This window comes from Serinus canaria, chromosome 9 (genome assembly GCF_022539315.1).
Source record: "Serinus canaria isolate serCan28SL12 chromosome 9, serCan2020, whole genome shotgun sequence".
NCBI lineage: Eukaryota > Metazoa > Chordata > Aves > Passeriformes > Fringillidae > Serinus > Serinus canaria.
In genome coordinates this window covers 6,493,183-6,515,771 of record NC_066323.1, presented here as the reverse complement: position 1 = coordinate 6,515,771, position 22,589 = coordinate 6,493,183, and the positions used below count along the sequence as shown (strand labels likewise).

General features: G+C 44.2%; 2 protein-coding genes across 5 annotated transcripts in view; one reads left to right on the top strand and one right to left on the bottom strand.

Annotated features, from left to right (window-relative positions):
* The window catches only part of PIK3CA (phosphatidylinositol-4,5-bisphosphate 3-kinase catalytic subunit alpha), a 37,377-nt gene extending 31,330 nt beyond the window's left edge, over positions 1-6,047 (bottom strand). Inside the window, exon 1 of one of the 2 annotated variants that reach the window (XM_030227357.2) lies at positions 5,892-6,047. The gene's annotated coding sequence lies outside the window, so the exon portion shown is untranslated. The remainder of the gene's footprint in view (positions 1-5,891) is intronic. The other variant, XM_050977852.1, reaches the window with a different exon arrangement.
* A 116-nt stretch (positions 6,048-6,163) lies between these two features.
* ZMAT3 (zinc finger matrin-type 3) lies at positions 6,164-22,033 on the top strand. Of its 3 annotated transcripts, none has more exons than XM_009089043.4 (6): positions 6,164-6,346; positions 11,581-11,906; positions 13,408-13,527; positions 15,259-15,425; positions 15,536-15,636; positions 16,673-22,033. In XM_009089043.4, exons 2-6 carry the CDS (start codon positions 11,637-11,639, stop codon positions 16,882-16,884), a joined length of 870 nt encoding a protein of 289 aa, XP_009087291.1. In that variant the 5' UTR covers positions 6,164-6,346; positions 11,581-11,636; the 3' UTR covers positions 16,885-22,033. The 3 variants fall into 3 exon arrangements, with proteins under 3 accessions (XP_009087291.1, XP_030083006.1, XP_030083007.1); XM_030227146.2 differs by lacking the exon at positions 6,164-6,346 and adding an exon at positions 7,784-7,890; XM_030227147.2 differs by lacking the exon at positions 6,164-6,346 and adding an exon at positions 10,263-10,281.
* The last annotated feature ends 556 nt before the right edge of the window (positions 22,034-22,589 follow it).

Sequence of the window (22,589 nt, the reverse complement as noted above, 5' to 3'; positions counted from 1 at the left end):
ATCAATCTTTGTAAATAACTTGCTAGACTGGCAGTGGAAGTCACTGGCACATCCTCAAGTATACACCACAATCAAGACTATTCCAGATGTCTGGTTGTTGCTTAAAAATAGCTCTTAAACACCAGAGGCTTTCTTGGGACAAGTGCTCTTTTACAATACTTAACACCTTAAAATTGAAGATTTCAGAGGTGACAGCATGAAACTGCATGAAGATAAAACACAATATATTTATCACTTCCCTCCCACCAGTGGAGACTGCCTTGATAAACTGGTAAGTGGAACTGGTTGTTCAACATCCACAAAGGCAGAAGAGCAATTTTCAGTGTTATTAGTATCACTTCCACTTTTACTACTAGTCACAGCATTTCCTGATTATTCTGTAAAGAGCTGGGAATATAAATAAAAGAATGAAGACTAAGTGTTATGTTTCAGAGTCTAAGCAGTTTAAGGACACCACAGGCATATTTTGGAGTATCTGGAATGCTAGTTTTAACTTCCCTTTTCCCAGAGGAAGTTAGCTCCATCTAGAAACTACTTATGTTAGCACTATTAACTTCCATCTTTCAAACCGTGCTTGTAGTCAAGAGCCAAGTTAAGTGTTTTCCAGATTTAGTGAAAAGTATCTTAATGGCACAAGCACTGAAGCTGGATCATAACATTCCTCATCACAGAAAGCGTATTTATTGAGTTTTGTCAGAACTGAAACTGAATAGTTTGAGAAAAAACCAATTCCTCTCCACTCTGCCTGCCTGGTAAATAAGCCTTTACCCCTCAGCTCATTCTTCCTCATTTGCACTGCATTTCGAGCATTCCATATTTAGTTTGCCAATTTCTTTGCAGAGATCCTCCTCACTTTTCCAGCAAGTCAGATGTCAAAGTCCCAAGGTACTGGAAATGTTGTTCTATTAGTTTCAGATCACAGAACAGGCATGTATTTCTACTTATGGCTGATTAGTCTCAGATGAAATGCTGAATGCTGAATATTTTCCTTCCAGTAATGTTCAAAGTTTCTTGAATTTTGAGGATGTTTAAGAATTTTTTTCTTTGTTGATTGGTGATAGCTAAGAGAAGGAATAAGGTTGCAACAAGGAGTAATTTCTTTATTCAACAATTTAGTGTCCTCTACAAGGATCCACAGCTAAAGAGCTGACAGATAAGGATACTTTTCCAAAACAACAATTGTAATTTCACTAGAAAAGTCATGTTTTTGAAAGGAGTGGGACCTAATTTAACAGCAAGAGTTAAAAATCAGGAACAGTCTTGGAACATATTGGGCAAGAGTCATTCATCACCATTAACTGCTAGATTAAGTATTGGCAAAAGACTGACTAACGAGTATGAAAAAAAAGAAAAGCAGTGAAGTCTTAATGACAGATATGTTTTTTGACATGTTGTACAATCTAGGAGGCAACCATCCAGCTTTCTCTTTTCTGTTGGAGAGAAAATAACCCAAGGGATGTTTCTCTGTATTTCTTACCCTTAGAAAAGGGTCAGAATATACAGATTTACCACAATAAATGTGACTCAGCTGACTCAAAATTTCAGGGAACTTACAGTCAGCCTTAGTCAATTCAATAAATCTCCTGTGTTCAACAAATATGCTTTGTGGTTCACAACCCTCAAAAGCTACATTTGCAAATGTTTCTTTAACCAGAAGGTGTAGGCAAAACTGCCAAGGTCTTTCTGCATAAAAATCCACGAAGGTAAGTTAATTACAGCAAATGTGTTAATGAGTAGACAAAAACCCCAAACAACAAACCCCAGTCTCTTTGGGATTTATCTAACCCTCCACTGAAAAGCAACAGGTCATGAAACCAGAGATCACTGAACCTAAAGCTGTATGTTTGACACAACTGTTTGTTCTTAAACTCCACTGAAGCAGCCACTTCTATTGCTGCAAGTCAAGGAAAAGCTTCAGGAGAGCTCCATCGTGTTTCCCATTCAGCTTGACAGAGGTAAGCTGCCCTCTTAGAGCTCATTTTTACATTTCTGGAGCTCAGGTAAGTGAGCACCGTTTTCCAAAGACAAATGATAACCATTTCCAGGGAGTTTCCTTAGCAGACACAATTGACCAGGTGCTTTTATCCCCTGCTTTGCTGGCTTAAAGAACACTGGGAATAGAGAACAGGTGATGATGTCTACTGTCCCTCACATTTCTTCTTTGAAATACACAGGCCTCTTAGACTCCTTGCCCAAAATCTGTGCCCAGAATTAACTAGAAAAATACTTTTCTAGCGTTCAAGAGTAGATACATCCAATATAAAACAACATATGTGCTAAGTATTGCTTAGACTGAGAAGTCAGATCCAGAATTACAAAAACTCAGTCTGCTGCATTTCTAGATGACTACAAGTTAACATACAGGATTTATAAAAATGCCTCTTTTCCTTTTTTAAACCAGTTTAATTTCCCCTACCCCCTTGCTGGGCTTGGGTTTGTGCTGGATTTTTTGTTTGTTTGTTTGATTGATTGTGTGGGTTTGTTTGTTTGGATTTTGTTAAAGTTAATACTATACCAGCGCTGCAAGAGCAAAAAAACAACCCAGCAGTTAATACTCAGAGTATTATTTCTGGTTCATTTAGCACTTCATTAACCATTCAAAAATAGATCTGTAGAACAAATTCAGCTGGGAGGAACCTCTGGAGGTTATCTTGACCAACTCCATAATCAAAACAAATCCCATACATTTGTTGTACAATTAAATATAGAGAGAAACAAATCCATTCTCTCCACTGTTCCCATTTGGATTAGGATTCTACAAAGAGACAATTGTAACAGAATTCTTTGCCGTGACACATTCAACTTCAAAAGCAAAAGAAAATTCCCATCCAGTTTTAGCCTAAATATTTTTGTGGCCTCTTCTAGTCATAGCTACAGACAGGCATCATCCCCTTGGAGCAGCTGGATGTCTGGTTTTTTAAAAGGATGAGACAAAACTCCCACAAGAATGGAATGCAATGCATAAAAAGCTGCAAAACCCCCAAACCCCTGCTCACACTAGAAGCCATATCTGTTGTCCAGTTAGCCAAAGTGCAAATTCTTATTCTTTCCCTTCAAGTACTCCCCCTCCAAACCCATCACACACACAAAAAATGCAGTTATGGCCCACTTTCTCTCAGTGGGGAGGATGTACTAGATCTCACATATTTTTCAGTAGTTACAAACCAGTAAGTATTAAGACAAAACTAAGTTTTATAATATTATTTGAAGACTAAACTAGAAAGACAAGTTTTGCAGGATTAGTTTTGTCCAGTTATAAATAACAAATCAGTTTATGCATCAGTATTGAAGTTAAAACAAAGTATCTTAGCTTCCTCTCACCCAAACACAACACTCCTCAAATGTCCTATTAACTACAATCTTTGTTAACCTTCATTAATGCACTCAATTAAGCAAAGTAAAGCTACATGATACCAGTCTAGAGCTGCTATTATTTCTTGTGTGATTTGGAACTAATGCATCATCATCCCAATTTCCTCTCCCCCCTAACAGGCAAACGAAACCAATAGCAACAATCTTCCATTTGGAAATGAGTGAGATTTGCAAGGTGTTCAGGGTATTCCTGACACCCAGAGAATCTGCACCAGAAATCTCAAAGATTGCATAATGAGCTGATGTTTTGAGTACAAAACATAAGAAAACAGTGTTTGCAGACTGGATGTCAGCCTTAGGCTTGCTGTCTAGTCATTTATAGAGAGTTTTAACTCAGAAAGAAATTAAAGTTATGATGATCATTAAGGTTGTTCCAAGTTGTATCACACATGAGCAAGCCATTAAAAAGTACACCACACACATAAAAACTGAGGATCTGTGGATCAGGAAGTCCATTCCTTATGCCACAACACCTTTTAAAGGTGTGCTTTTCTTCCATTAACCTCTTGTGAGGTTACTCAGTTTCTTTTGTGAGATAGCATGAGGGTAAAGCATGAATTTCTTGCTGGTTGGAGAAATTCATATTCTAAAGTTTTGAACAGCTTTTAAAATTAAAAGTTATCCAGAAAAAAGTATCCCCCATTTGCTCACAGAAAGCAGGAATAGCCTGATTATCAGAGAAACAGTTAACTAAGTATTGAACCACTTTATGACTTCCAATAAAGCACAATTGCTTTGTAAACAAATCAGCTACACCCCCTTTCCCAAAGAATATTCCAGAAAGGAAAAAAAAAAAAAACCAACAACCTCCCCCCAAAAAAAACCTTTCAGAGCCATCATTCATGCAGTAAATGCAACAACAAACAGAATAAACTTGTCATTGATACAGAATGACAAACTGGAACAGCCAATTAAAACACTTTGGCATGGACTTGTAGGCTGGGATTCTCCTGCCCTGAAAAAACAATAAGCACTGTCTCCAGGTTGCTAAGAATGGCACCAAGTTAACACCTAGGAAATGCAGGGCATCTCACCAGTCAGATTCCAACTGCAGCTCTGGACCCGCTGCATTTACTGTCCTAATGAAAAAGTGGAATATTCCACGGATCCCATAGGAATTGTGTGGTTTCATAAATTCCTCTGTGAACATCGTGAGCTTGGTTGATGTGTGGTCCTTTTACATTGGCTAAAATACGCTTCTAAATAAGTAACAGCTCTGAAAGTTTTCCAATGCTATTCTTTGGGAATAACGTTATTTGTTGTGAAGATTTAAGTTCACATGGGGCTTCATTTTAGAACAGCTTATCCAGTCAGTTCCTCATAGCAGACACATTATTAAATCCCAGCACCCTGCATACTAGAATATTCCCAGGAACTAACAAAGTTTACACATAAGAAATGGACTTTGATTATTACATTGCATTATAGAATTGCAGCATGGAAGCAACAAGTATGAGCACACCTCTATAAACTCACTGTGAGATGGAAGAAACTAAAGAATGAGTCAGATCATGATGGGAAAGTTTCTAACTTTATCCTAGGTGATAAATTTGAACCCCTGGTATAGCTCAAAGCAGGGATGTGAAGGTACAAATAACTCACAAAACAAAAGTGATTTTTTTCTATTAAGTTCTACAAAATCTAGACTCAGGACCCAATTTACCATTCTTTTATAAGTTTGCTGCAGAATTAAATCAAGAAAAGCATCATACTCTCTACTGTCTACTTTTGAAGTATATATACTTGCCTCCTGTTAGTTTGAATAGGTACTGCTTATATAGTAACCTTAGTTCAATCAGGTCTTTAGTCAAAAAAGAAAATAAATAGACAAAAAAATTATAAAAATTAGAGACATATCCATAACAGCTACAGAAGCAATTGATATCTTAATAACTTAAGGAATAAGTTGATATAAATTGATATCTTAATAACTTAAGGAATACTGAAAACAGCCAAAAAACCCCCAAAGAAAAACAAACAAGCAGTTTGTGTTAGTTTGGCCAAAGTTTTGTTAATATAGAGTGTACCAGAAAGCACACAAATACTGGCAAGAAACAGCAGCTTCATATTTAGCATCAGTACAAACCGATCTCTGGGCAGCGCAAAATAGGAAAGGTTTTACAGGTAGCAGGGACGAGACTCTGCTACTGCCAGCCGAGTGCATCTGGAAGCAGGAGCTCCTGTGCCAGAATCCCCCCACACACAAACACACCCATGGGGAGAGGCTCTGCTCCCAGCGGCATCACCCAGCCCCATCCCCGGCACTGCCGGAGCGCACTCACAGCACACAGCTCCACTCCAGGGGTGGAGACACCCACACTGGAAAACAACAAGCCGCTATTCTTCCTCTCCCGGGTCGCGTCCCTGCGAGCACCCCGAGCGCGGGATGCGGCGGGGGAGCTCTGCCAGCCGAGCGCGGCCCCACGGCCCCTCAGCCCCGCGCTGCCGCCCGAGCCCCCTCAGCGAGCGGCGCTCCGGGAGCGGCCCCTCACGACCCCCGCCGCGCCCGCCTCACTCACCCGCCCAACGCGGCCTCCCCGGGCCGGCCGCGCCCGCCGCGCCCCGGGCCGCGCACGCCGCCTCCCGCCGCTGCGGCCGCCCCGCTCGCCTCGGCCGGTGCCTGTGCCCCGGGCGCGGGCGGCAGCGGCGCCGGCAGCCGCTCCCCGACAGCCGCCGCCTCCCGCACGGGAATAACAGGAAGGGAGCGGGGCTGACCCCGGATGGGGAAGGCACCGCCCGCCGGAACGGGAACCGCGGCGGGGGGAGGCGGGCGCGGGGCCGGCGGTGGCGGGGAGCGGGCCGGGGGGACGGGGTGTGCTAGACAAACACCGGCTTGTCCTGCCCAGTTGGTGCCCTGATGTCGGTGACACCCCCGTGCTCTGCACATCGCAGCGCGTCTGGCCCAGTCTCGACCCTTTTCCCACTTGGACCATCAGGTTTCTTTACAATCAGCTGCCACTGGCATCGAGTCGCTGTACGTGAGTCTGGTGTTCTGTTGAAAGAGTGGCCCGCCAAGCGAATGCCCGTACAAATTAGAAGTCGAAGAGAAATAACATTGTAAATACGCACTCCCAAGTGGGTGTAGGTTTTCAGGGTGTGAAATGAGAGCGCTAGGCTGGGGTACCTCGGTGAGAGCCAACAAGATGCAACAAGTGAGGGTGGCACTGAGGTGATGATAGGGAGGAGGGACACGGTTAACGTGCGTTATTAATTGTTAAGGCGTTTTGGCAAATCACTTTATTGTCAAGGGGTATTTATCCTTTCAACAACGGAGATGGCATAAGCAAGTTTTGGAGCCAGGTGAGAACATGGTGAGGGCGTTGGTGAATTCTCTTACATGGAATAGTTCTCCAAGCCCCAGGATCTAGCACGGGACCATATTCACAGCCGTGGGCAGGCTGAGATGCTGCAGGCAGCACTGCAGTAGGTGGGAGCAGCAGCCGTGCAGGGCATGGCAGAGCACACCCTGCAAACCCAGGGCACAGCAGGCTCCGGAGCATTCCTGCTGCCGAACTGCCCCTTTGCCGCTTCGGCTCCACATCACCACGGCTCCTGATTGCGACCCGCAGCATCCTTCCCAAAGGGAGCCTGCAAGAGTGCCAGAGAGGGAATTTCGACAAGGGCATGTAGTGATAAGGAGGGATGGCTTTAAACTGACAGAGAGCAGATTTAGATCAGATATTAGGAAGAAATTCTTGACTGTGAGAGTGGTGAGACCCTGGCACAGGCTGCCCAGAGAAGCTGTGGCTGCCCCATCCCTGGAATTGTTCAAGGCCAGGCTGGACAGGGCTTGGAGCAACTTGGGCTAGTGGGGAGGTGTCTCTTCCCATGGCAGGGGAGTTGGAATGAGATGGTCTTTAAGGGCCCTTCCAAGCCAAATTGGTCTGTGATTCTATGACTATGACAAATGGGTTTTTTTAAAAGGTCTAACAAAAATTAGTTAAAAAAAACTCAGTGTGTCAAAACAATGGATTTCCAAGTGGGTTGGCTGATGGCTACTGTAAAATCTGGGTGATGGTTTCAGCCTGTAGTGACTTCTCAGCACTTTCCTACTCCAACAAAAGGAGAGTAAAATCAACAGAAACTCCATATGCTTTGAAACAGGGTGGCCCAACCGCACGGGTGAGGCCTTGGTTGCTCGAGGGGAAATCATTACTCATTTTGGCTACGAGCAGCATGAATAAGAAGATGTTTATATATGCAAATCAGGTTCATTGTAACGTCTGCTGCGGAAAAAAAAAAAAAAGATAATTATATTAAAAAAAATAAAATAAAAAAATAATAGTAAATGCGCTTGTGCAGAAGCACGGGTCAGGACTGAGGACCATCTGAAGCAGATCCCGGAGGGTGTTTTGCCCGCGGTGCCCAGGAGCGTTGGCGCGGGGCGGTTCCGGCGGCGGCGGCTCCGCCCCAGCCCGGCCCCGGTGGCGCAGCCCCGGCCCGCCTCCGCCGCCGTCACTTCCCGCAGCTGAGAGCGAGCCCGAGCCCGGGCCCGGCCCTGCGAGCCCCGGGGCCGCGGTAGGTGCGGGGTGTGCGCGGGGGGCTGGCGGGGCTGGGGTCGGGGCGGTGCCGGGGATCCCGCCCCGGTGCCGCCGCGTTCCGAGCCGCTCGGGGGATGCGGATGGCTGTCCCTGCCTCCCGGCTGTGCTCTGTGCCTTCCCGGAATGGTGCGGCGGTGCCTTGAGCTTGCGGCGGTTCCCAGGCAGTGGGGTGGCAGGGCTTGTGTTTTTTGATTGCTCTCCAGCCCCCAGACTGCGAGGCAAGCAGCTCTGCAGGAATGCCTGCGAGGAGTCGGGATTTACACCCTGGTTCCTGATACCCCCGTTGACATAAGGGACGGTTCTGAGTTGCTAAATGTGTATCCCCATCAGCGGAGGGTCAGTGCACCTTTAGGTAGAGCTGTGCATGCTGTGTGTTTGTTTGGTGCTGCCTCCAGTCCCTGCAGCGTTATAAAACAAGCTGCCTTTCAGGGGGAAGGGTGTAGGCCCAGTCCGTGGCCAAAGCAAACTTTCTGGCACAATTGCATTAAGAGATGTCCATGTATTGATAGACAAGTGAACTTGAGAAGAAATGCTTCCTGTCTTGAAGACAGAGCAGTGAAACTCTCAGGTTGTTCACCATTTCTACAGCTTTCATCTCTTGTTAGTTGCCTCACCTGCATTTAAGAAACGATTATGGTGGGAACACATAGATTTCTCATTGTGGTTTATTATTTTCTCCGAGCAAAGTCATGCCATGCCTTCCCCATCCTTAGATGTGAGGCCAGAGCAGCTCTTTTCCCAGCCCTGTGCTGTTGTTAGCCGGGGAGGTTGCTCCCCTTTGGGTGAGCATCACCAGGCTGTGGCACTCATGGAGCCTGGGTCTCCTCCTTCAGCACTGCCCTTGGGATGCCCCAGTAAAAGGAGGGAGAAGGGCTCTGCACCTATGCCCCTCTCATCCTCTCAAGGACAAGTGGCATGGGGTGGAAGTGTATCCTGGCATGGCTGAGCTCTGAGACGTGCTGTCCTCAGGCAGAATGGCTCCTCTGCTCACCCTGGAGAGCTGCAGGTCCTTACCCTGCTTTGGCTGTGCTGGTTGGGGCCCCTGGTGATGGAGGTGCCTTGTTCCTTTGCTGTGTCCTAGGGTAAAGATCTCATGTGAAGGGAAAGGAGGAATTAAAAATATTCTTTTTCCTTCTCCTGGGCAGGGTAGCTGTAACAACCAGCAGCAGAGGATTAAAGGGACCTGTAAATACACTGATTATTTTTTTTCTTATAAATAATACCAGTAAGAGAAAAATGAATGTAACTTGAGCAATTTTAGGGGTTAAAGATCACTGTCTGAGAAAAACCAGAATTACATACATTGCATAAGCCAAATCAAGAAGTCTTACTATGGAAATTGCTCATGCAGCCTAAATTTTATCTTCAGACAACTGCTTACTTTAAGAAACAGTAAATGACCTTACAGTTAAAGATTTTCTAAGAATATTACATTATACCTTTTCCCCTGTAAATATAGATCCTGTAAGCACTGTTTCCTCTTGTATATGAAAAATCCCATTTGTGACAGTTGCAAGAAAATGCAATGCAACAAATGCTCATGCAAAATTAAGCAGATGAATCTCAATTGCCATTTACTGTACCTCTCTTTATGTTGCTCTATGAAGTATTTGGCTATAATTTACTCTCATTTTAAGGTAAGAGGCCCATTATACTCATGTAATAAAACTCTGAAATTAGCTGGCATGCTTACCTGCTTGCATAGTTGATTTAAACTGCCTTGATAGGCCTGTGTTATGATGTATTTAACCAACATGAATGTGAGCTTGTTCCATCTGTAGTCCCACAGAAATTAATTAGACTGTCTACAGAGTACTAGTTGAGGAAAGTAGAGATAAAAAAATTGTCTTTTGTTCTGTTTAACCAGGGTCATGTGTGCTGAAAATAGGAAAGGGGTTAGGTAACACTACAGAATTTACACTGCTGATGGATGATTTGCAGCACCTTTCCTGTGCATGTCCTCTTCCTTCATTTTGGTGGATTCCAGCTCTGAAATTTTGCAGAGCCTTGGTGGTGGAAGAATAATATAAACGTGAAAACTCACGGTGGCTCTGTTACTGCCTTAAAACATTGTCCCCAAGGCATTGCATACTGCCTTTTTTTAAAAAATAATTTCAATTTTTTCCTTACCTTTATTATTAGTAATAAGTGAACTGCCTCCAGTCTTGTATTAGAGTAAGTTTGGGTTTCAGACAAACATTTCAGAAATAATTTTGTCATTGAATGCTTTAGTCCCATTCATTCATTTAAATTATGTTTTATTTTTCCTAACAGAACATAGATCTCTCTGGGAAGAGAGATCCAAAGATAACACAGTACCTAAAATTGCAGGCTTCAACTGGGATTTTCCATAGCTTGAGTGTGGAAGGTATTTATCTTCAGCTAATTTTAGCAGATTGAAAATCCCGGAAGTTACCCCAGATAAATATGCTCTCTGCTTCTGCAGGTTCCTAAATGCCTTTGAAGTCCCTATTTTCTAAAGCGACTCAGGAAGAAAATTCTTTGGTAGCATTTCATTTACTTTTCCCTAATTTTCCCCAAGTGTTGCTTTAAAATGCAGATGTGTCTCTTTATTTGCTTAAACAAATGAACAAAGCCCAGAGCATAAACATGGTTGGTGCCAGTGCAGCCCTAGCTGGGAATGATCTGCAAAGGCCAAGATAATGCTTCTCTTGATCCCAGTGTGTCACTGAACAGGATTTGTTATGATAAGAAGCTAATAAGACATGAACAAAAGTAGCTATGCCTTAATTCATAATGTCACTGCTCTGTATTATTCTAGGGATGTTCATCTGGGCTGTAGATGTGATTTATAAACTTTAATTAAATAAATCTCTCAGAACCTCTTGTTGAAAATGTGGAGCTAGTTCTAATAACTTGAATTAAGTGAGAAATAATTGAATAAAGGTCAATATGAGATAAGTTCTCTATTTTGCAGAAGAAGATGTAGCTTTAAATGTTGCATTGCTTGTAGTTAGTAATGGAAATGTGAAAAATAGCTCAAGGTCGTTCAAGAAGACCATGGGAGAGGGCCCTTGGGAGCTGAGTGTACAACAGGGAGTGTTCCCGCTCCTTCCCACTCTTTCTCTTTTGTTGTCTTACTGGAGAAAAGCTTTTCTTCAGTAAAATCTTTGTGAGTATTTGAGGGATAGCTTTGTGTATTTTGCATCTACCTATATACAGTAAATCTGCTTTGAAGTATTTGGATTCTTTGTAAACGTCCATTGCAGTCGTCTGCTGTAATATTTGTTTAGGTCTTGGAGAGTGAGCTTGTCCTTGGGCCTCCAAAGGAGGATGTGGGTAGTGCTTGTATCCCCCCAGTGACACAGCTCTGTGTGCTGTGCATGGTGTATGTCCCCACTTCTCATGGGCATGGAGCAGTGGGGAGAGTGTACTGTTGTCAGGTGCTATGGGTGTCAGGAGTTTTCTCCACCTGCCAGGAGGGTGCCAGGGGACCCACTTCTTATATAAGTACCTTGTAATCTGGCCCTGGTTGTCTGGGATGCTGCTGTTCCCGTGGGCGGTAAAGTGTTGCAAACTGACTTTATCCTGCTTGGCATTTTGAAAAGGCATGAAGTAGAAGCAGTGGAGTTACAGGAATTGCCCCTGGATCCTTGATGTTCCTGTTCTTGTTGCTTATTTCAGCATTTGTGTCTTTCTGGTATAGATCTGAAGAAGACTCCTCCTCCTTCAGCAGTAGCATGTCCATAGTCTTCCTGGCCAATGATTCTTCTACAGCAAGCAGGACTTCTTCCTCATCCTGAGAAGCCTTCATCCCTTCCTATGTCAGTGGCTACAAGGCCAAGAGCCAGCTCACCACTGTCCCCACCAAAGTCTCTCGGACTGGGGCCTTCCGTTCATCACGCACAAGACGAGGAACTTGCCAAGGTGGTGGAGCAGGACCCTATGCTGGAGGAACTATGTAAGCCCCTGTGCTGTAAGCTTTGCAATGTCACTCTGAATTCGGCCCAGCAAGCCCAGGCTCATTACCAGGTAAGGAGAGCAGCAGGAGGCTCAGCTTTTGGGGCTGCTGCATCTGCAGCTTGTGGAGACATTCTCGTGCCAGCTCGAGCACTGCCAGCAGCGTTGCTGTGGTAGCACAGAGGGAAGTGTGGGCTAATGCAGGAGGACTAACTCAGCTTCTTGAGGGGGTTTTGAGTGTTGCACATGAACAGCAGCATTCAAGTTGCTCATCTGGAGCTTCCTCTGCACCACCTCATGGACTGAAACTGCTCTGTAGACATATCTTCACCCTGCTTGGATTTGCTGGTTGTCCAGAAATGCTGCAGTGCTTTCTTTTAAGGTTACTGAAGCTTTTTGCAAAAACGCTGTCCAGGGGGATGGAGAAGTGGTGCCAAAATGGCATGGGTGGAAAAGCAGGCACTTGTGATTTTTCCTTTGTTTTATGCAACCTGTATTTGACATCTACACTAGTTTAGTAAAATTTACCTTCTGATTCCAGACATGGTTTGTGAGGCCTGGACAGGTGTTTTCTGCTGGATCCAGCTGTGCCATTAGGAAAGGGGCTGCTTCCATGTGTTTATCAGAGTCTCTTTTCTGAGGCTATGCACAGCACTGATCTGGTGAGGCCTTTTATGCAAACACTCTCATCAGCTGGGTTGGCTCAGATCAAATTTTTTTTGTTTGAGCTGATCTTGTTGACTTGTCTGAAACAGGGTAAGGACTCTTTGCATATGCTTCTTGCTGAAAGATAGAACATGTCAGCCTTGCATCACCCTATTTTCCTACACCCTCTTTGCCTGGTGCTGTGTTCGTGTGAGTATTGAAAATAGTGAATGCAAAAGGGTGGTTGTCCATAACCTCAGGATATCAGACCCAGATTTCAGATTTCCTGTTGGCCCTGAAAAAGTGGTGTCCTGCTAGTGAAAGGGTAGTTTGGATTGGTTTTACACTTTTAACATCTTATTTTTGCAGAATTTCTGCCACAAGGGGACAGAAGTGAATTTTCACGTAACTTGCATTTGCCTTACTGTGCACCCACAATATGCATATACATAGTCTCATGTTATTTTCATGTTATTCAGGTATTCCGAACACCAAAATCACCTATGGTATGTGTTTTTCAAGAGAAAATAAAATATGAAGTGGGTTTTTAGTTCAATCTCATGTTTTAACTCAAGCTTGCAATCTCATGAAATCTGTGTTGTGTGTTCAGGTTTATCAAAAAACTGCACACCAGTTTATTGTCTTAAAACAAAAAATACTGGTTGTAAGTGAAATGGAGGCAGACCAAGAAATTAATTGTAAACTTATTGAGGAAATCAGCTGAGGATGAGGCCCTGTCATTCTGGGTGCTGAGCATTTTGGAGAAAGGGAGGAATGCCTGCATCTCTTAAACTCAGAGCTGGGTGACAGCTCCTTTACCTGAGCTGCCACCTTCATGGGCACTTTCTCATTTCAGTCTCTGGATCCTTTGTCTTTCAGAGTAAGACACTATTATTAGGACAGTGATTAATCTGGGTTATTTTTGCAGGGTAAAAACCACAGTAAGAAACTCCGGAATTACTATGCTGCCAACAGCTGCCCGGCACCTGCCAGGATGAGTAATTCTGTTGAGCCTGCCCCACCTCAGGTTGTCTCCCTTCCAACTCAGGTAAGGCATGGCAAGGGGACTGAGATCATGCTTGTTTGTCACCTAACCCCAGTTAGGATAACCAGATCTCAGGCTTTGAGGATTACTGCAGGAGTTGGGAAAGAATTTTCCTTGTGATGGCACAAGATGGTGGAAATGGCCCTTTGTGAGCTGCTTGCTTTCCTTTGAAGATGCAGATATTGATCTGCCCTTGCAGCACAATGTTGGACTTCAAATGTTCTATTTCTGCCTGGCAAATACTTTGATTGCTAGGTAAGTCTGATGTGCTGCTGATTATAGCTGTGTAAGGGCAGGTATAGAACAGAATTGCTGGGGTTGGATTTGGATGTGAGGGTGTGGCATCCGCTCTGCACAATCATCCCTCTGTTGTGTGGGGGAAGCCTACATGGAAAAAGTGCTTTGGTGCTCCTACACCCATTGCCCAGGGCTGTTAGCTAATTCCTCTTTTGTTGTTCCTTTTGAAGTGCTCATTCCGGTGTGCAGAGTGAATGGATTGTTCCCTCAGTGATCCAGATTAATTCTGTTTTGGGCACATTAGAGGAAAAAAAAAGATGGTTTTTGCTATCTCCTTCTAGAATTCATCCCTTGGGTTTATCATGAGATGTGACAGCTAACCTGGCTTTTGCCTGTGACTGTGCAGGGAAGCACAGCTGGGACATGGGGATTGAAGCTGTGCCTGTCAATCCCCACAGTGTAAGCCTGTGCTGCCTGTAGGGAAGCAGAGAGCATTTGCAGAGTGGCAGACTGTTCCTGGCCAGAGGGAGATTTGGCCCCATGTAAATTGGCATTGCAGCTCATGGACGTGAACTGGGATGGTGTGGGGTGCTGCCCAGGGCATGGGGATGTGGCAGCTGTACCTGCCAGGGTATCTGGTGGTGTGGTTTTTAATGGAGGAAATGGCCCATGGCAATAAAAATACCTCTAAGGCCATGTGAGGGTTCACATTGTAAGCTAGAAATCAGAATTGTGTGTCTCTACGTTTGAGCAGTATCAAAGGAGCTGTTAAAGAAGGTTGGCTTCTCAAATGCTGCAGTGACATGGCTGCATGAATCACTGCTGCTGCACTGTTTACAAAACACTTTTCCCTGGATGTTACGTGCTGAGGAGGCATGGTTCCTGCCTGCATCACTGTATGTGGTCTGACTGCACAGGCATATGAAGTTGTCCTTCACATAGCAGGAGCTACTCATGTGAGACCAGGTCCTTCCTTTGAAGTCTGGATCCAGGTGTCCTCCCACCTGAAGGTTAAGGATCAGAGGTCTGGCAGCTTTGCTACTGGTTTTTTTTTTCCCTCTTGCTGTGGTCAGGGAGCTGTGTAAAGACAGGGTGCTGTGGAGAAATTAGGTGGACTGTAAATAGGAGAGAGAAGCACCTCTACCTTTCAGTGGTTGTTCCTCAGAGTGAAAGTCACTGCTCATCAGCTCCCAGCAGTTAGGAGTTAAGTCATGGCTGTGATGTAAACAAGCCTCTGTGGCTGTTGCAGACCTATTTGTTCAGATTGCTTTTCTCTTCACCTCAGGCCAGGAATTTTCAGGCTCTCCTGGAGTCCAGGCAGGAACAATGCATTTCTTGTAATAACACTTTGGGGACAACTTGAGTGTCCTAATCCATGGGCTTTGATTCCAGCTCTCCTGCTGTCTGATGAGGACGTGGTCTCAGTCCCTGTGATTGAAATATTTCAACGATTTAACCTTCTTGTGTTTCACATGCTGTCTCTCCCTTTGCTGCTAGATGGGATCCAGTAAACCAGGTGGCCGAGTGATCTTGGCTACAGAGAATGATTACTGCAAGCTTTGTGATGCCTCATTTAGCTCTCCGGCTGTGGCACAGGCTCACTACCAAGGGAAAAATCACGCCAAGCGGCTGCGTCTTGCAGAGGCACAGAATAACTCATTCTCGTAGGTATTGTTCAACCTCATGCTCAGGCTGAAAGCGTGTGGCAGTGTCTCTGGCAGCCCTTTTGTCAAAAACTCTGAATTGCAGCTGTTCATATTTGTTTAATCTGCAGGGATGCCTCAGAACTAGGCAAACGAAGGGCAAGGAAAGAAGGGAATGAATATAAGATGATGCAGAACAGAAGAAACATGTATGCGGTTCAGAACAACACAGGTAACTTGCATCTATTCTGTAGTTGGAATAGTAATTAATAATAAATAGACTTGGTTTTCTTCTGTTTCTCGGGTCTGTTTTAGCAGAGTCAGGTTGTGAAAGGAGCTCGTCCAAGCTCTGCTGATCCTTTATATCTGCATGGTTTTTTTCCCCAGCTGCTAGAGTTGCTTTGTTTTGTCAGCCTGCTTGTTAGTTCTTTTTCTCAGTTTGTAACTTAATTTACCATCTGCCTGTCTCTAAGGCTGCTCTAAGTGGTGACAGTTTTCCTGCTTTATTTTCTTGGCAGGTGGCCAGGTGCTTTGACTCCTACTGTGGCACATCAACCTGTACTTGCACTCTCATGACCAGAATGAGAGAGCATGTTAGCCTCCCTCTAAGACCATCTGTTCCTAACATAGAGTCCTTCCTCAGGTGTTAGATACTAACTTTGCCTCTTTACTATGATTTAAAGAGTGTATTACAGCCTCCAGCCGGGCATCTATTTCTCTTTTTCATTTTAAGTTGTTTTACAAGCACGCATTAGCTGAAACTCTGATTCCTGGTGAAGCTTGGTTTAATCGTGTCATTCTAATCACTGTCATGTGGAAAAGATAAATCTTTTCAAGTTCTATTAAATATCATTTTGTGAGCTTTATACAGAGGCAGCTTATTCTAATCAAAAGACTGTTCCAGTTGTGGATTTAGATGGCTAATTAAAAAAAAGGTATTGATTAATTATTACATTATTAAATTATATTATTACAAATTATTAAATTATTAAAAATTAAATTATTAGATTCCTAATTTTCAATAAGACTGGGGCATTAAGCCCACTCTACTACTTTATAAAATTCCAAGTGCTGTCCTATGTGCTGCACGTCCGTAAATCTGGAAACCAGCAGAGCAGTTGTGGGGAAAAGAAGGCTTGACTCTAATCAGCTAAAGAATCAAATCTTTGTCTACTTTTCAATCATTCATTGGACTTGAGCATCGTCACTGAGCCGCCTCAAGCTTTGATTTCTTTCAGGTAAACCAAGTTTTTCTGTTGGCTCCCCAGGTCCCTACTTCAACCCGCGCTCGCGGCAGAGGATCCCCCGTGACCTGGCCATGTGCGTGACGCCCAGTGGGCAGTTCTACTGCTCCATGTGCAACGCGGGCGCCAGCGAGGAGCTGGAGTTCAGGCAGCACCTGGAGAGCAAGCAGCACAAGAGCAAAGTGTCTGAGCAGCGCTACAGGAACGAGATGGAGAACCTGGGCTACGTCCAGTGACGCGCCGCCCTCGGTCGTAGTTTGCAACTAGAGCAGCTTGTCTCTCGCCTGCTGTTTGCCACGTGCCCTGCTTTGTGCTCCATTGGGTAGGAGTATGCTCTCGAGCTGTACATGTAACACCTGCAAACTTACTGGTATGGTTAGGTTTTTTTTCTATCATAGTCGGCAGGATGACGCTGTGCAGGACATGAAGTGTTTTTGGTGTTTGTTTGCTAATTATCTAAGGCTCTTCATTGTGTTGAGTGGCGGGGAGGAACTGTGTCTTCTCCCCGGCCTTCTGCATGAATATGCAAAGCCCAAGAAGTGCTGGAAACTTCTGTGGTCCTACCACATGGGTGGACCGTGTGCAAAGCCCACTCCCCTCTTGGCACACCACAGAGCAGTGCTCCAGAATGCTTCCCTATGGCATACTGAATCTCTGGGCAGCTTATGAAAGAGGGGAAGGAGTAGGGCCTGTGAATGTGTGAATTAGGTGGTGTATTTGTCCCCACTTTGCTGCTTCTGGCCCCCATTACAGTCCAGAGTAGGTTCTTTCCACATCCTTGTAGAAAGGCTGTGCATACCTCTTGTCCTTTGAGGATCTTGCCTCTTACTGCTTCCTCTGCGATGCAGATTCCATTCTGAACATCTGACTTGGATTTCAGCTGATTAGCCCCATTCAGAAATAACTCTTCTACTCTTGATATTGTTGCCTGGACACCTTAATATACCATGAGTGTAGCTCATCTCCCTGACAAGAATCTCTGGGGTTCTCAGTGGCTTAATGAAATGAACTGGAAAGCAAACCTGCTCAGGTGAGATGTGCTGTGCTCTGATTCTGCCTTATACTGAGTCAGGTTGAGAATAGAAGGAAGGAGCTGTCAGCTGTGATTTCTTTGCATGTTGATGTAGAAGGGAGCAAGAGTTGGTCTCTGGCCTGCAGTCCTTGCTCTGGAAGAGCAGGGCTGCCTGGACTCTGGGTAGCAGGTATTGGTGTGTCCCACTTCCATGCCATTCCCTGGGCAAAGCCTAGTGGGTCTTTATAGAGCAAACACGAAACTTCTAGCTTTGAACTAGAGCTACCAATATTGGTTGACTTTCCCCCCCTCTTTCTTTTTCCATCTCAGGATGGGTTTTAATTCCATTCCTTGATGTATACTTGACTGTTCTAGGGACCATCAAAAATCCAAAGTTATGTAGGATTTAAATGTCAGGGTGATGATTGTTTGAGTGACAGCTTTTGGCCTCATGGAAGTATTCAAGAAACTTGTTAAGCAACTTTTGAATTGTAGACAAACTCAAAAGGTGTGTGTGTGTTTGTTTTGATATTCCTTAGCAAAAGTAGGAAGGGGAAAAAGAGCAGAAGTAGGGCTGTCAATTATTCTTCTGCTTTTTTGGGTAGATGTGAGGGGCTGTGATTGGAGTCCAGTTCACAGTGTCATTAAAACATGGTCTCCAGTGGCAAGTGCAGCACGTAGGTGGCTTTTGTTGGAGCTGATCCCTCACTGTGCTGCTGGAACTGTGCACTGGTGTAGCTTCACTGACTTCAGTGGCAGGTGCAGAGAGGGGGTCCAGAAAGCACCATGGCTCATCTCTCACCCCTCTTCAGGCAGCTGGAATTAGATGCAGCTCCATTAGTTTCAGTCGGATTTTAGCAGGGATGAATTGTACCTAGTGCATAGTGTTGAAGGTAGCTCCCCCCCTTTATTGCCATTCTGATCCTGCCTCTTGCTTCCCAGAAGGACTTTCTGCTTGCCTTAAAAAATGAAGAATGAGTAACAAAAAAAAAAAAATCCAGATAGTCTTTATTCATCTTCCAGGTCCACCTTCAAAAGGTCTGTTGCACTTGGCTGCTCCTCAGAAATTGACTATTGTTTTCTTCAGCTCCCTGAGTGAGCATCAGGGAGCCATACAACCTGAATGTAGCCTTCCTAAATCCAGGCAAGGTGAGTGCTTGCAAAGTAGTTGAAAACAACCCCCAGATCATTCTATGCTATCCTTGCCCTGCAGATAGAGGCAGAGGAATGGGTGTCCTCGTGAATGGGATTCCTTCCCCTCCTTTGTGCAAAACTCAGTTAAATGGGGTTTGTGCCCTGGAGCACGTGAGAAGGTAGAACAGGTGCCTGGGTTGTAGAGCACTCACTGAACAGTTCTGACAGCTTTGTAAGTCTGTTTCTTCTGTGCTTTCCTGCCCCTGCCTCACCCTCTGTGTAGCCTTGAAGAACACTTGCCTTTCCAGAATCCATCATCAGCCTTTCCCCCTCATCATTTGTAGTGACAGAAGGGCTCTGGTTTTCTCTTTGTGTCCTGTCCTTAGGTTTGCCAGTCTGACACCACTGTCCAGAGGGACAGAGGGAGTTAGATGAGTCTTACTACAGTGTGCTTCAGCACAGTGATCCCTGCATTATGGTTAAACATCTCTCTGGCTGTAAATTAAAGCATGGCATTTCCTACAGGCTGCAATTAGTAGCAGAAAAACAACCCTTTGTGAAATATGAACTGGAGGAGCTGTAGGTACTGGTGCTGTCTGGCTTATTGCTAGGGATGAGGAGGCATTTTTGCTTGCTTTCATGTGTCCCAAAATCAGCTGTTCACCACTTAGCTTTGGTTACTGCTCCTACTCCCAGCCCAGCCATCTGCTCCTCATTTGGCATTTCTAGTGACTGCTGGAGGTGTCAAAACCTGGTTTGCTCCAGCTGTACAGATGTGCCACAGCCCAGCCAAGTGCTGGTGCTCTTGGGAGGGATGTGCAGAGCGCTGTTCTTGCAGGCTCCTCTCTGCTTGGGGCTGAGTCTGGTTTGGAGTGGTGGCTTCAGTCTGCCCTGAGCAGAGAAGCCTGAATCTGCTTTGTTCTGTTCAAGGGAGTGCAAGTGAATGTGATCATCCTGGTGATTTCAGAGTGGTGGCTTGTAGAGCAGGTGTGCAGCAGGCAGTGGGACTCAAGTGACAAGGTAGAACAGATTTCCTTCATGGAAGGAAAGATGTCTTGCTGGGAGAAGCAGCTGAGACTTTGCTCCAGTGCTCTGTTGTGGCCCTTCCTGCAAGCTACCAAAGCTTTCCTCTCCCTCTTCGGCATTGCTTAATGGCTTGTGATCTTCCCACTCCCCTTTCAGCATAGGAAGTTGCTGACTGCAAAGAGAAAACACCCAACCTCCCCATTATCCTTAGGGTTCAGGACAATCCCAATTCATACTTGTCCACATTAGATACTGAGTAGATCCTGATTTTATTTCATTTTGTGAAAGGTGTTCTCCAAACCACTGTTCAAAAAACACTGAAAACATGTTCTGGGCAAACCCTTTTGACAAAGATGGGCTGGGGAGAACACTGTACAGCTGAAGTGCCATTTTCCAGACCCAGTTAGTCTTTTTCTCATGTTAAACCAAGTACCAAACCCAAGAAACAGGACTTCTGTGAAGCTGTCACATTGGCCAGTAGGTTAATGACCTTTGCTGCTAGAAACAAAATGTAAATCAATATGTTCATATTTATTTTACTGTGCTGACCACTAATTGATTTGTTAATATTTAAGGCATTATGCTGTAGGTTGTTTTTAAATGGAATAATTTTACATCGCACTTTGCTTTTGGATCAGAACAATTATTTATTGTATTTGTGAAAATGTTTTTCCTCCCACATAGCTATTGTTTTCTTTCCCTTGATGCAAAAAACCCAACCAAACCCAAACAGCAACACCCATCCCAAATCCCCCCAACCAAATCTGACCGGTGGATCTTTGTTTCTTTTCATGCTAAACAAAATGGGGATTTCCTTGCAACTTGTTATGAAATGTCTATTTCCAATTCCTTTTTCCTCAAATGATTCCTTTGCTAACTCGAGATGTTATTTTTAGAGACACAAAGTTCATGCTTCATTTAAAAATTCATTTCTTTTAAGGCAAGGAAGTAAACCATGTGGAATCCATGAATTTGTGAGGAGAATGAAAGTGATACTATTTTCTTTGTATTAGGCATTAGCTTTTGTTTTGCATTCTGCACTAATAAGTAAATCTGTTATAATCTTGCCTAACGTTGGTCTATGTTTGACTTTTTCTTTCTTCATGCACATTGAAAGGAGCCCTGAAAACTTCTGTGGAGTTGCTTAGGATGGTCATCAGTGTAAGAAAAGGCAGATTTTTTTCTGTAAAGCTGCTTATTTCCTTTCCTGGATGCCCATTATAGGGCATTAGAAGGGAAAGCTATTGCCATAAGCATGGATTCATATTTTAGCTTCCTAATGCTTGATGTCCCTTTGCTACATGACTTAAGTGATGCTCTCACTGTAACCAATGGGAATTTTGCCTGGGTCAAGAGTAAATGAAATACCCAAGGCAAAAATATTATGTTGGCTGGGGCCAGGCAAGGTACATTGCTAAGTTTGTCTTTTACTCCTCCATTTGGATTACAACACTCTTATGGTTTTGCTTTTTGAGGACCATTGATCTGGTTCTGTAAGGATTTGGTCTTGCTCCAGCTAGAATAGTTTGAAGTACCTTGACTTTAGTTGAGTTAGGAGCAAGGCTTGAAAACCTTCAGGAATTTCTCACTGCTGATGTTTTGTATGTGTTTTTTGTTTTGTGATTTTTTAATTTTTTTTTAAATTTTACAACCACATATACAAGGATGCTCTGGATGAGATGGAGATCTGTTGCTGATCAAGGAAAAACAAATGCCATGGTTTGCCAAAGGATAACAGAAAGTGGAGAAATGTGGGCCTGGTTTCTTTGAAGCTAGTGGCTAAGCTTCTTTTCTTTTGAGCTGGGCTTACCACCTGCATAAAGTTGGAAAGGAAAATAAAATCCACTTTGAAATAAATGTGGTCAAACAGGAGTTCTGGGAATCTCTCCTTTAAAAAATGTATCACAGCTAAAATTGCAGTGGCTTACCTGAAATATCTGCAAGTAAAGACAGAATTGAATTTTTCAAAATAAAATCAGTTTTTTAGTTTGTATTTTGCAGGGGAAAAATTACTTGATTTAATTTCCTTCTGCATCTGTCCAACAACACCATTTGCAATTGCTTTGAACATGTTTCATCTAGAGCCTTCTTGTCAGGTTGTTTTGTACATTTTTCCTTATTTCCTTTATATTGTACTGACCCCCATGAGGGAATACTTGATGAAAATGAATTTTTTTTTCTTCTTCATTATATAATAAACCATATTGCTCTTACCATTGCACAGCTCTGATGTTTGGTATTGCTGCTGCTCATGGCTGGACTGGGAAGGACTGAGTTAGCCCAGCACTGAGTGCAACTACATGACCATGTTTTCACACACTGATAAAGGAGCATAATTCAAGGTAGAATTTGTTACTCTGGAGGAGGATCAGTGTACTTCCAGCTCTTTCTGAAAGCCAGCTCAGAGCTTTGGTTTGGGAGTGCTCAGCATCTGGCAGGGTGGGAGCCAGGAGGGACACAAAAGGCTCTGTTGTCTGTCTGTGCTTTCCCCTTGAGTGGACAGCACGAGCTCTGCAACAGCCCCAGGCTGAACCACGGGCTGACTTTCAACTCTGGCTGTGAAAAGTTGGGGACAAGCTGAGCCTGATACTTACATCTGCACTTCTTTTTTACCAGAGTGCTGTTTCCCCCTTTCATTACTTGAGGGCTCCAGAAGAGCATATGCTTGTGCAGCATAAATGACTTTCCAAACTGAAAGGACACACTGAGTGGAGCCTTGAAAGCAGAGAAAATCTGGTTTTTTTGAGTTGAGCTCAGGTAAGAGCAAAG

What these genes read in the sequence shown, in the direction of transcription:
- ZMAT3 (XM_009089043.4), top strand. Translation starts at nt 11,637, where the DNA reads ATGATTCTTCTACAGCAAGCAGGACTTCTTCCTCATCCTGAGAAGCCT. An exon ending in GCACAGAATAACTCATTCTC is followed by an intron (nt 15,426 to 15,535) that starts GTAGGTATTGTT and finishes TTTAATCTGCAG; the next exon opens with GGATGCCTCAGAACTAGGCA. An exon ending in TGCGGTTCAGAACAACACAG is followed by an intron (nt 15,637 to 16,672) that starts GTAACTTGCATC and finishes TTGGCTCCCCAG; the next exon opens with GTCCCTACTTCAACCCGCGC.